General features: G+C 36.8%; 1 protein-coding gene across 1 annotated transcript in view; it reads right to left on the bottom strand.

The window, feature by feature from the left end:
• LOC127440636 (synaptic vesicle membrane protein VAT-1 homolog-like) overlaps positions 1–19,769 on the bottom strand; it is a 35,670-nt gene that overhangs the window by 2,250 nt on the left and 13,651 nt on the right. The window contains exon 8 of the mRNA XM_051697362.1: positions 653–736. Within this exon, the coding sequence (XP_051553322.1) occupies positions 653–736 (84 nt within the window). The remainder of the gene's footprint in view (positions 1–652; positions 737–19,769) is intronic.

Genomic DNA, 19,769 nt, shown 5'->3' on the forward strand with positions numbered 1-19,769 from the left:
TGTTGCCTGTAGAGCTGCACGTTGCAGCTGAATTTGCGCTTACTGCCCCCTGCTGACTGAGACTCGGAAAAACACAAAGGTGGTACTTCAAGCTTGAATTGTTCAGATGATAGAAATATTCCTCATTACGGTCCGGGGGCATGCTTAATTGCATAAATATTTGTAACAAGTTATTTGTAATAAAAGTAATAGCACTGAATCAGCGATAAAATCAACATCCTTACTTTTTAGGAAACCACTGATTTTCAAGCATATTTTGTTTTGGGGTGAATTTTGTGACTATTTCCACAGATTCTCTCCTCTGAGAACAGCAGCTTTAGGAGGAGCCTCCATGGAAACGGCTTATGGACTATCAATGTCACAATGGAATTTATTGTCCATACTATAAACAAACAGATGTTTTATTCAAACGAGCCTTTGTGCTTTGTAACATACAGTAGTTTTTTATTCTGTCACAGTTTTTGAAGAGTTCAATAAAATACAATTAATAAAAAATATGATGTAAAAACAGAATAATGCAAGACATGATGAAAAAGAAAACAGTGATTTAGTTATGTTTTGATCATAATGCAGCATTTTTGTTTTCAGATTTGAGATGATCTGCAGAATAATGGTGAAAATTCAAAGGCAGGTTTTCGGATGACTCACTCACCAAAGGCGTGGGAGACTTTTCCACATCCAAAATAAGCTTTCCTATGTTCCCTCTGTCATGGATTCTCTGCATGGCCTCCTTCACCTGCAATTAAACATAACATGAGCAATGTACAACATGCATCCAAAAACACACAAGTCAAATAGATGTATTTTTTGCTCTCATAAGGTGTGTAGAGTACGCTTCATGTTGCCTAGTGTGTGCAGTGCCACAAACAAGACTAAAGAGGGCAGCAGAGTCAATGTACTATGAACCTATCATGCTGCTTCTTGATTTACTAACTTCCTTTGCTTTGCCAGGCAACTTTTCACAGCTTTGGAGAAAAATTTAGCAGTACATTTTTTTCTATAGCTATGGAATAAAAATTCCCCAAATTTAAAAGATGTAATACTATACTAGTTCCATACCCCTTATTACCAAATGCCACTGCTGCTGTGCATATCAGTAGAGTAATAGGTCTGGATTGTACAGATATCAGTCTTGCACCCTCTTGCTCTGCAGAAGATCATTAATTTCATTAAACATCCAGGGTCATTTCTCCAGCTGCCTCAGACTTGCTTTCATTTCAAAAGGCATTGAAAATATGTGGAGGGTGTGACTGCATCTGAATGAGTTCACTGCAGTGGCCATGCAGGAATGAAGATAATCAAATGTATCATTGAAAAGATTATCTCAGTATATCTACAGAGACACAGAATGCACTCATTTTCAAAGCCTCAAAATTGTATATTTAGTCCCCTTTTAGCTTGTAGGGCTAAATCTGAGACTCAGCCTACCCTTTCTACAGTACACCATGAACTTGCTCATTTTAGACAGACAAAAGGTGACCTCAGATCAGCCTAAAACAAGCTCAGATTGGTGCTGGCTTTTACTTTGTGGAATTTCCCTCCGACACACTGACGCTGTGGGAGTCTGTAGCCCTGGCACTCAACCCACATACAAATAATACAAATAATGTTAGTGTATTATTCAATGCACCTGGTCAAGACCAAAACCGCATTGGCATAACAGAAGGGGCATTACCATGACAAGAACCTGATTATAAAAGGATAGATACTCCCATGTTAGGCTACTATAAAATTTGAACATCACTAAATACTTCAAAATTTCTAATAGGGTGAATCACACAAAAACATGTCCAGTTCACATTTCACTCCAAACTTAAAAAACAACAACAAAACAACTTTCTATTATGTATAAATCTATGATACTTTTAATTGTTGAAATTGTAATGTAACGTTTAATTTTTTTTTATTCAGGGCCACTGATAAGGGTGGACTCCATATTGTAGAGCACATCTAATTGCATCGGACAACTGACTGGAGGGGGGCCCGCTGAATACGTTTCGTACCGGACCCAAGAATTTCTAACTGCAGCCCTGTTTATTTTCTATCTTTCTATTATTAAATTATACTTTGCAAAAATAAAAAAGAAGTTATTTAAGATTTTTTGCATTGTGACAATTTCGTGACAATTACAATTTTTTTTTTATTGCTTTGGTACTATTTTCACAAGTGGTAAATATTCAAAACTCAGTACTAATCTCACTTTTTCAAACATTTCAGCATATTTTCAATTATGTTAATACATTATACAAAATCAAAAAGTAACTTTCCATTCACAGTAATTGCCTTTTATAATGCTATTTTTGTTTGCATCTGTTCTCCTTCATTTTATTACTTTTGTCACTTAATTGTTAATCAATTAATCTTTTGGTATAACTAGATTTTCATCTGGTCTGATTATTGTGTGTTGGTAATGTATCAACTAATTGCTTTAAGAGCTTTCAATCAGGATACACTAAACATAATGAGTCCCAATTATTACTCATTTCTTTCACCTTGTAATCACAATTGGTTCCATATCCAGTAAGTAAGTAGAACTGTGTGCGAGTATTTGCAATGTGCAAACATGTAGCAGGATAGACTGCAAGAGAGAGGAAACATGCAGAGGTGTCAAAGATGTAGACATGGAACCCTCCATAGAGGTGGGCACTGACCTCTTTAAACATGTGGGCTTAGGGATCAACATAGAGGTAGACATCAGAGGGATGGAGGCAGAAGGCAGCGCACTGTCATTTCAAATGAGGTCTGAGCCATTATTGTTGACCATGTGGTTACAGTAACGGAGTCTTTCCATTGGCAGAAGCTGCAGGATTACTGTAATGTATTGTGTATTTTAGATTATTTTCATTTACAGTAAGTTTAAATTCTTAAAATCAAAAATTAATTTGACAATGCAACCACAGTATTGTTGTAAAAATTCTGTAAATAACCTGTAATGTATATATATATATATATATATATATATATATATATATATATATATATACACATATACACACATACACTGGCGGCCATAAGTTTGGAATAATGTACAGATTTTGCTCTTATGGAAAGAAATTGGTACTTTTATTCACCAAAGTGCATTCAACTGATCACAATGTATAGTCAGGATATTAATAATGTGAAAAATTACTATTACAATTTGAAAAAGAATTGTACTTCAAAGAGTTCTCATCAAAAAATCCTCCACGTGCAGCAATGACAGCTTTGCAGATCCTTGGCATTCTAGCTGTCAGTTTGTCCAGATACTCAGGAGACATTTCACCCCACACTTCCTGTAACACTTGCCATAGATGTGGCTATCTTGTTGGGCACTTCTCACGCACCTTACAGTCCACTGATCCCACAAAAGCTCAATGGGGTTAAGAGCCATAACACTCCTTTCAAATTATCTGTTGTCCAATGTCTGTGTTTCTTTGCCCACTCTAACCTTTTCTTTTTGTTTTTCTGTTTCAGATGCGTCTTTTTCTTTGCAATTCTTCCCATAAGGCCTGCACCCCTGAGTCTTCTCTTTACTGTTGTACATGAAACTGGTGTTGAGCGGGTAGAATTCAATGAAGCTGTCAGCTGAGGACATGTGAGGTGTCTAGTTCTCAAACTAGAGACTCTGATGTACTTATACTCTTGTTTAGTTGTACATCTGGCCTTCCACATCTCTTTCTGTCCTTGTCAGAGCCAGATGTCCTTTGTCTTTGAAGACTGTAGTGTACACCTTTGTATGAGATCTTCAGTTTTTTGGCAATTTCAAGCACTGTATAGCCTTCATTCCTCAAAACAATGATTGACTGATGAGTTTCTAGAGAAAGCTGTTTCTTTTTTTGCCATTTCTTACCTAATATTGACCTTAAGACATGCCAGTCTATTGCATACTGTGGCAACTCAAAAACAAACACAATGTTAAGCTTCATTTAACAAACCAAATAGCTTTCAGCTGTGTTTGATATAATGGCAAGTGATTTTCTAGTACCAAATTAGCAATTTAGCATGATTACTCAAGGATAAGGTGTTGGTGTGATGGCTGCTGGAAATGGGGCCTGTCTAGATTGGATCAAAAATGACTTTTTTTAAATAGTGATGGTGCTGTTTTTTACATCAGTAATGTCCTGACTATACTTTGTGATCAGATGAATGCCACTTTGGTGAATTGATGACTTTTGATGTTTTCTTTGATCATAGATTTTACTTGTTGGATAAATATGTTGGGCATTATGGATTTTGTCAATTTGGTAAGATAATTTAAGTGTAATAATGCCCACTGTGATGACTGTGAATATTACAATAGAGTAACTTCCTTTATTCAGCACCAAGTGTGATTTGAAACATGTATCTTGCATTGTTTGCTACTGAATTAATGGATTGTGAAAAGTACTAAACTGAAAGAAAATCACACTGTTGTGTTTTGATGATTAAACCAAACGGTCCCATTACATGTTGCAATAATCTTGTATTTTGAAACAATGATTATGTGGAAAGAAAACATGTATAACCACAATGAAAGCATGAGAGCAGGTTTTGAAAGAGTGACTAGTTGTGTTACATGTGTGATCAGTTTGGAGTTTTGTAAATATACCACTTACTTGTGAAAATAGAACCAAAGCTATTAAAAAAAACTGTAAGCACAGTCATTTCCTCACAAATTTCTCATTATTGTAATCACTCTGGATGTTTTACTTGTGAGTTTGTTTTATTCATTTTTTTTTATTATTTATTCTCATTCGAAATAATGAGTTTTACAATAAACAGTATTACAATATTTATGGTATTGCAGTAAAAAAAATACGTAAAATTTTGAATAAAAGCAAAACAATACTTAGAGAGTTAAAATAATATGGAATGCCCAATTCCCAATGCGCTCCAAGTCCTCGTGGTCGCATAGTGATTCGCCTCAGTCCGGGTGGCGGAGTACGAATCCCAGTTGCCTCCGCGTCTAAGACAGTCAACCCGCGCATCTTATCACGTGGCTTGTTGAGCGTGTTGCCACGGAGACATAGTGCGTGTGGAGGCTTCACGCCATCCACCGCGGCAACCATGCTCAATTCACCATGCGCCCCACTGAGAACAAACCACATTATAGCGACCACGAGGAGGTTACCCCATGTGATTCTACCCTCCCTAGCATCCGGGCCAATTTGGTTGCTTACGAGACCTGGCTGGAGTCACTCAGCACGCCCTGGGATTTGAACTAGTGAACTAGCGAACTCCAGGGGTGATAGCCAGCGTATTTTACCACTGAGCTACCCAGGCCCCCATTAATTCTTCTCTTAAAACTCATGTATTATTTGAGCTGTAAAGTTGTTTAAACTGTCATTTTTACAGTCATTTTAGGGTTTAAGGTTTGTTGACATTACACTGTCATGGTAACAAAGTTGCAAATTTGGCTATAGCTTTACACAGAAAATGTTAGTAAGTGATTTTATCACACACAAGTCATTTTTACATGCATATGGTTTGTGTCTTGTAGCTATACTTTTGAAACAGTGAGTATTTTAACATTAAAAAATTGGCCCCCATTCACTTCCATTGTGAGTGCCTCACTGTAACAAATATTTTTTCTTTTCTTAAAGGAGGAACGAGTCGAAATTATTTTTGTGGTAATCAACATTATGCCACTAATGCTGCTGATTGAGATTAACTTGTATTGAACCCAGAATATTCCTTTAAATAATCTTTCTAGATGGACGGACATCTGTCTATATGTCAGACAGAAATAGTGATAGATAGACAGACAGACAGACAGATAGACAGATAGATAGATAGATGTTAGATCTGTGTTCCCTGGTGTTAAGTACAAGTTTGTGCCTGGTGCCTCCACAGCTTATGAGGACTATCGTGACAGACACATCATCTGAGATTAACAGGCTGGTTGTTCGGTTTCAATGGTTTGAAAATAATGGTCTGAGTTACTCTTTAACCTTTCTGATGAAGTGCACACTGCTCATAAAATCAAGAATATTACCTTGCACATTCTTGTTAACCTGATGAATGGAAATGTAACCTGCTCAAAATCACTGGGTGATTTTTCCCACAACGAGTCCAAACTGCAAGAAATTGTAGACTCAAAGTAAATATCCTAGCAACCACCCAGAACATCCAACCACACAGTGGCACGTTAAAAGACACTTTGGCAATTGCACAGCAATGCGCTGGCAACCACAGACAACACCCTATTGTGGTGTCTAATTTTACACGGGCACCACTCGCATTTTCTTAGGAAAATGCGAATCAATTAAAAATTATTTGTGCATTCCTCAAATAATGAGGATGAAAATGTTTTCTTATAACATCTTTACAATCAAATGAAAATCAAAGTGTTCTCAACAGCTCAATACAGCTTGTGCTCAACCCATGAGATCAGCATGGTGAAATCTGAAGGGCTTTCAGGAAGCCTGAGATTTGAAACAAATGAAAGCATACATGGACTTCTAAGACTCAGAGTTCTGCTTGTAATCAGTTATTTATGGAGAGTGGAATAGTGATGTTCCTTTGAAGCCATTGTCCCACTCCAACTAAAGAAAGTTTCGCTACATTGTTGCTCTGTCAGTCAAAAAAATAAAAAATAAAAGACTTAAAGACTTTTTACTTCTAGCTTTAAACCAGGGTTATAAGCCATCTACAGGGAGGTACTACAGGTATTGTAGTATACTGTAGGTACAGTATAAGGTTTTCCTTTCTTTTATTGATACTCTGTCATATTAAAGTACACATAAAATTCGATATTAATGTTAATTTACCTATTTTAGCTGATGGACTGATGAAAATCACAGCACCTCCACTTAAAATAGTAGTAGTAAAGTTTAATAGCAAAATAAATTTAGTAAAGTTTTCATGACAAAATCCTCAAAAAGTCCTAATAAACTCAAATATTTACCAAAAAGTAGTGGAAAAGAAGCACAAATCCTCAAATATAAAAAAAGGTAACGTTCTCCATAATAACATATTTACTAAATGATTTCTCTATAACATACTGTATAATCCACTCAGGCTCTTCAGCAAAAAAAAAAAAACCCAAAAAAACCACTATATAATACTTACTGAAAAAAATCAACCACAGTTGAGCAGTAAAAGCTCTTAACAGGTATCCACTATATAATATATGTTTTTATAGATAACTTGGGGGAGAAAACAGACTGAATAATTTAGAGACTGCAAAATAAAATAAAATCATTCCAGTATTTTTGGGGCACACAGGGGTACTATTATGTCGCAAAAAAGAACATAAAAGTATGATAAAGTAGCATAATATTAGTAGAATAATATCAGGCAAGACTTTTATTGAATAATGGCATACTGTATCTGTCTTCACACAAAATAGTAACCAAAATGCAATCAGTTTCTATCTATCTGACAATTCACAAATGAAATATTATCTGCTATTATACATTTTTGTTCATGTAGAAATTTGATTTTTCATCTGGCTTTTTTCAGAAATTTCATCTATAAAAAAAAGCACTATAAAAACACACACACACACACACACAAAAGGCATATACAAAACACAGTCCTGCCCTCAAAAGGCTAGACTGCAGCCTGGTCTCATGGACATTACGTGACCGTGTTCATGTAGAAATCCGATTTTTCCAGAAATTTCATCTATAAAAAAAAGCACTATAAAAACACACACACACACACACACACACACACACACACACACACACACACACACACACACACACACACACACACACAAAAGGCATATACAAAACACAGTCCTGCCCTCAAAAGGCTAGACTGCAGCCTGGTCTCATGAACATTACATGACCGTGGCAACATTTTTGCTAAAATGAAATTACATGCTTCACGACACGTTTGGCTGCAGTTTCCCAGTGAAATGTCCAGTGGGGGGCGCCAAAAGCGAGTGAAATGGTGTCGTAATCAGATGAGCATTTAAGGGGAATATTAGATGGAGGTTTAAATGAGTAAAACGTACCTCCCTAACCTAAAACTTTGACCAAAACATAACCAATTGTGATCTAAAATAAAATGAGAGTTACACAAAACAGACATCCTTACTCTAAACCAACACCTTAACCTAACCGATAATGTCCAAAAACAAAATGAGAAAAGCATATTTTCTGAAGCAAGCAAATCTCGTGCCACTTCTATGACATTCTCGTCACACATGTCAGCTTGTGAGCTTGACTGGTCTCAAACCACGATCTTTCGAGTTCGAAGTCCAATAATCTATGAGGTGAGCTACCACAGAAGCTAATCACACCGGAATAAGCTTTAAATGTATCGTTTTTCAAATGATGAATTGTCGTAAAAGTGTTTCGATATCATAACATAGCAGAGTGTGAGTAATAGTGCGAAAAATAAGTGTTTATGCCATTGTACTCGTGAATTGTGTGAAAGTGAATAAAACGCACAGTTGTTGTAGTGCCTCTTGTGTTCATTTCAACGGGAAACCAGCAAAACGTAGAACTCGGCATGTAAAAGTCAGTTTGCACAAATGTAGATAATTTTCACTCTATGAAACTAGGTTGCTAGATTGGCAAGAAATAGATGAGTTTTAATCATAATTAATATTAATAATTAATATTTCAATCACAAAAGGTTATATTCTGTCAGCTAAATCATCATGGGCCATATTTTAAGAGTGCTATGCGATACGTCCTATGCACTAAGTCAGTGGGCATGGCCATGAAGTTTTGATATTTTCGTGTAAGCATGCATGAAATCTAGGCGCAAATGGGTTGGTGAAATTGCGTGAGCAAAGTGCTAATGTTCTGGGTCAAGTGCAATTTAATTTTGAGTTTTTTTTTTCCAGTTATTACACTGTCAGCATCCTATTATATAGTCCATTCCCTGTCAAGCACCAACAATATAAACAAACACAACACATTAATAAAGAAGTTGGTAGTGTAAATGGACTGTATGCAATGCATTAGAAGAAATATGGACTTATGTTATTTTGTGCATTATCTGCGCCCTTGTTGAATGTCAGATATATTTCCAAGAGAGTGACACGCTCCTTTTATATGCACACAAAATGTGGTTCTCATCAGGATTTGGATGTAAGCTCCGTTAAATTACAGAAAATGAAAGAATTATTAATCATATTGATCATGTGACACTTAAATTATGTATAGTTTTATTTCATAAAACGGCTACAACAGTGATTGTCAGGGACATAATTTGATGTTCCACCATATTTTCAGAGTTTGGACATGAACTTTATAACCACCTGCTGCTGGTGGAATCTCCAAACTGCAAATGCAAGAACTAAATTTAGACTTTGCGCTGAAAACAGACGTGGTACTGAAACGTCTTATCGCAATTATCTATTTCACAGGAAATTAGCAAACAGCGCTTTGCGCCACTTCATTACATTATAATATACAGTTTGCGCGCATACACCCACAGATAGCGCAAACACTCCCACATACACACACACTTGCACTTTGCGCTGGGATGAAAATTACGCTTTAGTGCTTTCACGAAAATGGGATAAGATGATGCACGGATGTTGCTTTGAGCCTAGCGTGGTCACAAAAATAGAGCCCCGTATCCTATCAAATTTGACATTTAGATGGAGCGACTCTGTGTTACCTGTCATAACATTTACATACACTCTTCATGTCTTAAGGTTCATGGCATTAAATATTTGAAAGATATATATTTTTAAGGCACTAATAGCAAGTAAATTAGATATTTATCTAATTTTTATTCTAATTGTTTTTTGAGTTTTTTCCAGGCCAGAATACACTGCAAAGTAAAACAGTCTGTATGCTCATAGTCAAAAGTCTGTTTCTGCAAGACCAGAGGGTTGCAATTTGAAATTCCATTACATGTGGAATGCAAGTCAATTGTTATTGTACTTCTCTAACTAAACTGCTTAACTGTATAATAAAAAAGGAGTACAGCTGTAGTCTTGAGCTTTGTACTTAAGCAAAACCTTTCCTGCACGGATGCTGGTTAACACAGTGCTATTTGTGTGTGGGTGGCTTAGTCTTAGCAGTATGCAAAAATAGATCATTTATGCACTTGTGCAAATGGTGTACAAATGATTAATTCCTTCTGTCTGCTATTATGCATCACATCTGACTCTCTAGAGCAAATGTTCACTTAGCTATACAGTATGTGGAGCTAATTGGCCAGGGCTCAGCAGGCACAGAACGATTAAGCAAACATCCAACGTGCCTGTCAAGCATCATGCATTCAGATACAGCTGAGGGAGAGGGCTGCACAGGCCTCAGGTCAGTGCAGATCTAAATGCCTTTGCTTTTGACACAATATGACTACCAAGTTGCTATTCTGCCAGGTCACCAGACACCAACATAGTGCAGAACCTTGGTTACCACGACAACAGTGCAATGCACGGTGTGTGTGATTGAGAAGAAAATGCCACCGAGCGGTTTCTTTGTTAAGCACAGCGGAGAGCAGCCAGTGAGGTTTGTTGAGGCCACAACATACTAAAGTACAGTTGAAATGAACAATGAATGGAGCTTTTTACCCCCAGCTGTTTGCTAAATGAGGGCTGGAGTAGTTTTTACATTTCCATTCAGAGACTCCACATACTACTACAAATCTACCTATTTACATTGAGAAAGACGTGACAATAATTTGTTATTTTATAAAAAGAGTCAGAATGTTATGAGACCATTTCTAACAGCAGTTGTTACAATTTCCAATTGTAACACTTAAAGGAACAGTTCAACCACAAATTAAAATGCTCTCATCATTTACTCACCCCCATGCCATCCAAGATGTGTATGATTTTCTTTCTTCTGTAGAACACAAACAAATGTTTTTCATTTGTCATATCTCAGCTCTGTAGGTCCATACAATGCAAGTGAATGGTGGCCAGACCTATGAAACTCAAAAAAATCACATAAAGAGAGCTTAAAATAAGGCTCCAGTGGTTAAATATATGTCTTCAGAAACTACGTTTTATGTGTGGGTGAGAAAAAATATGAATATTGAAGTCATTTTTTTCTATAAATCTCCATTTTCACACTCTGAAAGTGAAAGTGGAGATATATAGTAACAAATAACTCTAATATTGATCTGTTTCTCAGCCACACCTAAAATGTAGCTTCTGAAGACATGGATTCAACCTCTGGAGTCATATTGATTACTTTTATGCTGCCTTTATGTACTTTTCAGAGCTTCAAAGTTTTGGTCACCATTCACTTACATTGTATGGACCTACAGAGCTGAAATATTCTTCTACAAATCATTGCATTTCTGCAGAAGAAAGAAAGTCATTCATATCTGGGATGGCATGAGGGTGATTAAATGATGAAAGCAATTTCCTTTTTGTGTGAACTGTTCCTTTAACAAAAAATATATTAACCTTTTGTATTTGAAAAGAAAGCACAGATCAAATAAATATGATCATTGCTTTAATACTATAATAAATATAATAAAGCATGTTATATTCTTATAACTGGTTAAACACTGCTTTAATGTATCAGTTCATTGTTTTAACAACTACAATGTTTCTGAATATTTTCTCCTTTATATGGCACTAACTTGTTTAGCTTTGTGTTAAAAATATATGTTTAAAGCAAGACTCTTAAGTGGGACCTACAATATAATTAAAATTTGGTTACATTTTTTTTCTTAGTAAATATTTTGATCAGCTGATGAGTCAAGAACAATCTGCAACTACTTTCATAAATAATGTTCTTAATAAAAATATTGTCCATTAACAGCTAGTGTTAGCATCTGTTGTTTATGTTAAAATTCAACCAACAACCTTGCAAAAAAAAAAAAAAAAAAAAAAAAAAAAAGAATCATTTCAAAATAATTTTTGTGCCACAAATGTATTGTTTTTATTTACATTTTTAAATATTTGGCAACACTTTACAATAAGATTGTATTCATTAGCATTCCTTAACTACATTAGTTAACATGAACTAACAATGAAAAATACTTTTAAAGCACTTATTAATCTTGGTTAATTTCAACATAGAGTATACTAATACATCCGTAAAATTATGTGTTATTTTTTATTTTTATTTTATGCTGTATAAGTTACCATTAGTTAATGCATTATAAACTAACATGAACTAACAATAACAAAATTTATTTTTATAAATTAGCATTAGCAAATATGAATAAATGCTGTGACAAAAAAAATTGTTCATTGTTAGTTTATGATACCTAATGCATTAACTAATGTTAAAAAAAATACAACCTTACTGTAAAATCTAATTGAAGTGATCACACTTCTTTTTCTCAACTCAAAGAGAACTTTACAGAAGATACTGCTAGATAAGAGTCATCGCTAACTTGTTTGTGATTGTCTCTCCTATGTGATGACGTTAGAAAGAATGCTTCAAATACTGACATGACATAAATCTTCATCTTTAGAGGAATGAATGGCATACATCAGTAACTGCCTGTCTGATTAGAAAATAAGCATGAAATTCACATACAACACAGGCACAAATATCAGTGCCCTGCCAGCTATATCGTTTGCCAAAAAAACAAAATAGGAATAACATTTGAATATTAGAGCTCTGACCATATTTTTTTCACATTAAGAAAGCCATCTTTCATATTTTGCCAAAGGGGAGACAGCGGCTTCAACTGTAAACACATAATGAGATTCTGTTCCCTCCTGCAGCTTGCTGAAGACATTACTGTCTGTCATCCGTCATCTACCTCTATTTATTACACCTCTCTGCTCTTTCTTCTTCTTTTTCCATTATAAAGACAGTTCTCAGTCTCTCTCTTTTTCTTTTAGACTCTTTAACCCTAACCCTAACCCTATTTCTTACTTTCTACCCCTTATTTTATAAAATGCATAGTTCCAACTCTAAATTCGGATTGGTCGTCTGCGTTCGAAACCGCTGTAAAATGACTATAAACGCAATCCTGTGACTCGACATTCTATTTTAATGTGCCAAGTTGCTATGTTGCTTGGCAACCACAAACAGCCGAAAGTTACACTAAAGATCTATATTACTTGGTGGAAGAAATGTTAATTCCAATATTATTAATAATAAATATACTTTTTGTTGGACATGCCGCTCTTTTATCAAATCAGTAAGTCACTCGATTCCTTGCATAATGCATGGCCTCTTATGGCTTATTGTTTATATCACCCCACTTCTATTTTCGTCAGTTGTCTTCCATTCTTTTCTTTCTCTCTCTCCCTCTTTCTCTCATTAGCAATGTGACTGTGTTTCCTGTGGGACGTGTCAGCTCAGTCAGGTGATTAGGACCACACATGTGCTTAGGATAAGGGTAAAACAGAGCACTCTAATCATCTGACACTAGCTGAGTGCACGGATCTAACTGCTTTACAATCTCCTGTCATCCAAATAGAGTTTAATTCAAGCCCAATAGCTGCCTCATGTGCTGCCTAAAGCAGACAGTATGGAGAAAACGGTTATGCAGTGCAATGACTCACCAGAAAATTTGATGTTCATGTCAACATAAAATCAAAATTGACACTGTGTACTTTCTCAAAACGTGTTCCTGGTCTTATTATGAACGAATTATAGTTCATCATAAGAGGTACATAATATAAGCCTTTTTATGAATGATTCGCATTCTTCGTACATATCGCCACCTACTGGTCGGGGTAAAAGGTGAAGATTTATAGTAAAAAAGGACTTAAAGATTTATCATTTTCTCACACACACCAATCATATCGCTTCTGAAGATGTACTGTACATTTAACCACTAACCACATACAATTTTAACAGTATCAAGATTTTTTATAATAACATGTCAGCTAAATCAGTATGCAAGCTTAAGCAGCCCTACATGAATCCAGCATTTTCTGTATGTGCACCAGCTGTGTATGCAAATGTAATGGCAGTGCTTTGAAGTCTCTCCAAAAGATCACAGGTGTGCAGTATAATGAGCTGTTGATTATTTTCAAATAACATTTACAAGAACACAGAATTAGCAAGCGCAAAACTGTCTTTTATAAAAAAAATAAAAAATAAAATAAAAAATGTCTCAGGGCAAATTTTTAATAAAAGATGAGTGCTGTAGTGACATGACATCATATGTACTCACAACCACAATGCTAGGGTGTTGTGGTTGGTTGCCATGGAGTTGCTACAGTATGCAGTTGTATGGTGTTCTGAGTGGTTTTTTTAGCATGTTCCTATGTGGTTGCTAGGGTGTTCTTGATGGTTGCTAGCTTGTCATTCACTGGCCCAAGTAAAATAAAAAGCCCACCTCAAGGTCTCTATCATATTCTGGTCCCTGAATACGGCTCAGGTTCCAACTTCAATGTCAATGGGATTAACAAGCACTGTTTATGAGAACTTAATTGTTGGTACATTTTCTGATAATATTTTGAAATACGTAATCTTGTGTTAAATAAAAATAACATTTATTTTAAATAATACCTTTACCTATGTCTGCAATACATTATATTTATATTTGCATATAAATAAAAGCAAAAAAGCCCCAAAATCGTTATATATTTATTGCCAATTTATAGATTTTGCTGTTTCGGAAGGAAACTGGTACTTTAATTCACCAAAGTGGCAATCAACTGATCACAAAGTATAGTCAGGACATTACTGATGTAAAAAACAGCACCATCACTATTTGAAAAAGTCATTTTTGATCAAATCTAGACAGGCCCCATTTCCAGCAGCCATCACTCCAACACCTTATCCTTGAGTAATCATGCTAAATTGCTAATTTGGTACTAGAAAATCACTTGCCATTATATCAAACACAGTTGAAAGCTATTTGGTTCGTTGAATGAAGCTTAACATTTTCTTCGTGTTTGCTTTTGAGTTGCCACAGTATGCAATAGACTGGCATGTCTTAAGGTCAATATTAGGTCAAAAATAGCAAAAAAGAAACAGCTTTCTCTAGAAACTCGTCAGTCAATCATTGTTTTGAGGAATGAAGGCTATACAATGCTTGAAATTGCCAAAAAAACTGAAGATTTCATACAAAGGTGTACACTACAGTCTTCAAAGACAAAGGACAATTGGCACTAACAAGGACAGAAAGAGATGTGGAAGGTCAGATGTACAACTAAACAAGAGGATAAGTACATCAGAGTCTCTAGTTTGAGAACTAGACACCTCACATGTCCTCAGCTGACAGCTTCATTGAATTCTACACGCTCAACACCAGTTTCATGTACAACAGTAAAGAGAAGACTCAGGGGTGCAGGCCTTATGGGAAGAATTGCAAAGAAAAAGACACTTTTGAAACAGAAAAACAAAATGAAAAGGTTAGAGTGGGCAAAGAAACACAGACACTGGACAACAGATAATTGGAAAAGAGTGTTATGGATCTTAACCCCATTGAGCTTTTGTGGGATCAGTTAGACTGTAAGGTGCGTGAGAAGTGCCCAACAAGACAGCCACATCTATGGCAAGTGCTACAGGAAGTGTGGGGTGAAATGTCACCTGAGTATCTGGACAAACTGACAGCTAGAATGCCAAGGATCTGCAAATCTGTCATTGCTGCACGTGGAGGATTTTTTGATGAGAACTCTTTGAAGTAGTTTAAGAAGTTCTGAAAATGTTTCCAAATTGTAATAGTAATTTTTCACGTTATTAATGTCCTGACTATATATTGTGATCAGTTGAATGCCACTTTGGTGAATAAAAGTACCAATTTCTTTCCATAAGAGCAAAATCTGTACATTATTCCAAACTTCTGGCTGTCAGTGTGTGTGTGTGTATATATATATATATATATATATATATATTGTGGCAGGGTGAGCAAGAGACAGACACAGTGGGTGTGGCGTCAAGCCTCGGAGAGGCATTTATTGGAAACAATAATAAATGTAAAAAATTCCAAAAGGGGTAATAATGTGTCCAAGGGGGAACAGTTTTCATAAAAGGGGGAATCTGGCATCCTTGCGGTGAACGGGGCTCTGTGAAAGGGGCAGGGTAGTGTCCATAGAAAAGCCCAGGTACGGGCTGGGTCAGTCGGCCGCTCACACTCCCCCCCAAAGTCCACGGTGCGTGGGGCGACGGCATCACTGGCGGCCTGTCTTCCCAGGCCCACGGCAAGCATGAGGGGAAGGTGGCCCAGCATCTAGCCCGTCGGCAGTAACGTGAGCAGTTCACCACCGGCGACTCATTACGGCGTCCGGGGGTCCGAAGAACGGGTCCGGCAGCGCGTCCACTTGTCCAATCCCTCCCAGCTCTGGTCCTGGGCGTGCGAGGATGGCAGTACGGACCACCGGATCAAAACCCCGTCATGGCCAGCCCAATCTCCAGACCTGAACCCCATTGAAAACCTCTGGAATGTGATCAAGAGGAAGACGGATGGCCACAAGCCATCAACCAAAGCCGAGCTGCTTGAATTTTTGCACCAGGAGTGGCATAAATTCACCCAACAGCAATGTGAAAGACTGGTAAAGTGCATGCCAAGACACATGAAAGCTGTGATTGACAAACAGGGTTATTACACCAAATATTGATTTCTGAACACTTCCTAATTTAAAACATTAGTATTGTGTTTAAAAATGAATATGAACTTGTTTTCTTTGCATTATTCAAGGTCTGAAAACACTGCATCTTTTTTGTTATTTTGGCCAGTTGTCATTTTCTGCAGATAAATGCTCTAAATGAAAATATTTTTATTTGGAATTTGGGAGAAATGTTGTCAGTAATTTATAGAACAAAACAAAAAAGTTTATTTTACTCAAACACTTACCTATAAATAGTAAATCCAGAGAAACTGTTAATTTTGTGTATATATATATATATATATATATATATATATATATATATATATATACACACATACATACACACACACACACACACAGTATTGTAGTGTCATGTTGTTTCCTCTCTGAAATAAGGTACAGTGGTGTGAAAAAGTGTTTGCCCCCTTCCTGTTTTCTTATTTTTTTGCATGTTTGTCACACTTAAATGTTTCAGATCATCAAACAAGTTTAAATATTAGTCAAAGATAACACAAGTAAACACAAAATGCAGTTTTTAAATGAAGGTTGTTATTATTAAGGGAAAACAAAATCCAAACCTACATGGCCCTGTGTGAAAAAGTGATTGCCCCCTAAACCTTATAACTGGTTGGGCCACCCTTAGCAGCAACAACTGCAATCAAGCGTTTGCGATATCTTGCAATGAGGCTGTGGAGGAATTTTGGCCCACTCATCTTTGCAGAATTGTTGTAATTCAGCCACATTGGAGGGTTTTCGAGCATGAACTGCCTTTTTAAGGTCATGCCACAGCATCTCAATAGGATTCAGGTCAGGACTTTGACTAGGCCACTCCAAAGTCTTCATTTTGTTTTTCTTCAGCCATTCAGAGGTGGACTTGCTGATGTGTTTTGGATCATTGTCCTGCTGCAGAACCCAAGTTCGCTCCAGCTTGAGGTCACGAACAGATGGCCGGACATTCTCCTTCAGGATTTTTTGGTAGACAGCAGAATTCATGGTTCCATTTATCACAGCAAGTCTTCCAGGTCCTGAAGCAGCAAAACAGCCCCAGACCATCACACTACCACCACCATATTTTACTGTTGGTATGATGTTCTTTTTCTGAAATGCGGTGTTACTTTTACGCCAGATGTAATGGGACACACACCTTCCAAAAAGTTCAACTTTTGTCTCGTCAGTCCACAGAGTATTTTCCCAAAAGTCTTGGGGATCATCAAGATGTTTTCTGGCAAAAATGAGACGAGCCTTAATGTTCTTTTTGCTCAGCAGTGGTTTTCGTCTTGGAACTCATTTTTGCCCAGTCTCTTTCTTATGGTGGAGTCATGAACACTGACCTTAACTGAAGCAAGTGAGGCCTGCAGAGTTTTGGATGTTGTTGTGGGGTCTTTTGTGACCTCTTGGATGAGTCGTCGCTGCGCTCTTGGGGTAATTTTGGTCGGCCGGCCACTCCTGGGAAGGTTCACCACTGTTCCATGTTTTCGCCATTTGTGGATAATGGCTCTCACTGTGGTTCTCTGGAGTCCCAAAGCTTTAGAAATGGTTTTATAACCTTTTCCAGACTGATAGATCTCAATTACTTTCTTTCTCATTTGTTCCTGAATTTCTTTGGATCTCGGCATGATGTCTAGCTTTTGAAGATCTTTTGGTCTACTTCACTTTGTCAGGCAGGTCCTATTTAAGTGATTTCTTGATTGAGAACAGGTGTGGCAGAAATCAGGCCTGGGTGTGGCTAGAGAAATTGAACTCAGGTGTGATAAACCACAGTTATGTTTTAACAGGTGGGGCAAACACTTTTTCACACAGGGCCATGTAGGTTTGGATTTTGTTTTCCCTTAATAATAACAACCTTCATTTAAAAACTGCATTTTGTGTTTACTTGTGTTATCTTTGACTAATATTTAAACTTGTTTGATGATCTGAAACATTGAAGTGTGACAAACATGCAAAAAAATAAGAAATCAGGAAGGGGGCAAATACTTTTTCACACCACTGTATGATAAACATGAAAACTTAATTTGATTATATACACAACAAGACAACAAACACTGTAATATTCTCACACTCAAGAGTCAGACACATGCTCTCTGTTGATGCACTCAATCAGTGTGATATAAACAGTGCACTCAGTCAGCTGCAGGAAAACATCGGAGATGTGTTAATATATTTGGCGTCAGAGTGAATGACATACAAAGAGCGAGAAACCTTGCTCTGATGATAGCAAACAAAGCATCCATTATTTATAAGTTATAAAGGAAATAAAAACCAGGCTGCAAAATCAAACTAGGGATGTGCACAGAGGTGCAAAAACCATTTATTGTTGCAGTGATTTACAGGAATATTCCAGGTTCCATACAATTAAAGCTCAATAGACAGCATTTGTGGCATGTTGATTACCACATTTCATTCCTTGTTTATTTATAAATCGTGGTTGCAGTGAGGCACTTACAATGGAGGTGAATGGGCCCGAACCGAAAACATTAAAATACACGTTTCAAAAGCATCGCCACAAGATGTAAACATTATACAGTACGTGTAAATATGAATATAGTGAGATAAAATCTCTGCTGTACGTGATTTTAGTGTGATAAAATCGCTTATATGGGTTTACTGGCGTTACATCGACATGGCAAGGAAGTTGTAATATTTGATATAACTTTATACTGATAAGGTAACTATGCGATATTATCACACTAAAATCATGTACAGTATAATGGCTGTATAATGGATGTGGCTATACTTTTTAAACAATGTGTATATTGATGTAGGGGGATGGGTGTTAAAAGTATTACGCTAAAACGAGAACATGGCGAAAATATAAATTATGCAATAACTAGACAATTATAAGTTCTCAATATCTTTATATCACACATGGCATAAAATGTAAGTTTAAATCACTTAGATTTGAGCTTTCTGACATAAGAAGTAGAGAGTGTTGTTGTGCTCAAACATATATGGTATTTTCACACTTGCATAAGGTGCCTGGAACCAAAGAACTTATAAAAAAATAAAAAATAAAATTGCTGTCTGCATACTGAATTAAGATACAGACTAGAGAAAAGGTCTAGCAAAAATACATTATTTGTTTATTTTGTACCTTAATAAAGTGAATTCATTGAATCTGTTGTAAAAATAAGTGAATTGTAATGTCAAGTTTTAAAGTCTACCTAGGCAAATAATAACACCTGTGGCGGATTTAGGCATGGGCGACATGGGCAGTTGCCCAGGGCAACATCTTGCGGGGGGCACCAGGGGGGGATGGGGGGGGGTGTCTGTGTGGGTGCCTCGTCAACAACTTTGGGGGCGGAAGCAGTTTCGCCCAGGGCGCCATACAATCACCCAAACCCCCCAACCCCTCCCCCCCCCCCCCCCCCCCCCGTCAACAACTATGGGGGCGTGTTAGAACCACTACTGA

The sequence above is a fragment of the Myxocyprinus asiaticus genome, chromosome 1 (assembly GCF_019703515.2).
Source record: "Myxocyprinus asiaticus isolate MX2 ecotype Aquarium Trade chromosome 1, UBuf_Myxa_2, whole genome shotgun sequence".
Taxonomy (NCBI): Eukaryota; Metazoa; Chordata; class Actinopteri; order Cypriniformes; family Catostomidae; genus Myxocyprinus; species Myxocyprinus asiaticus.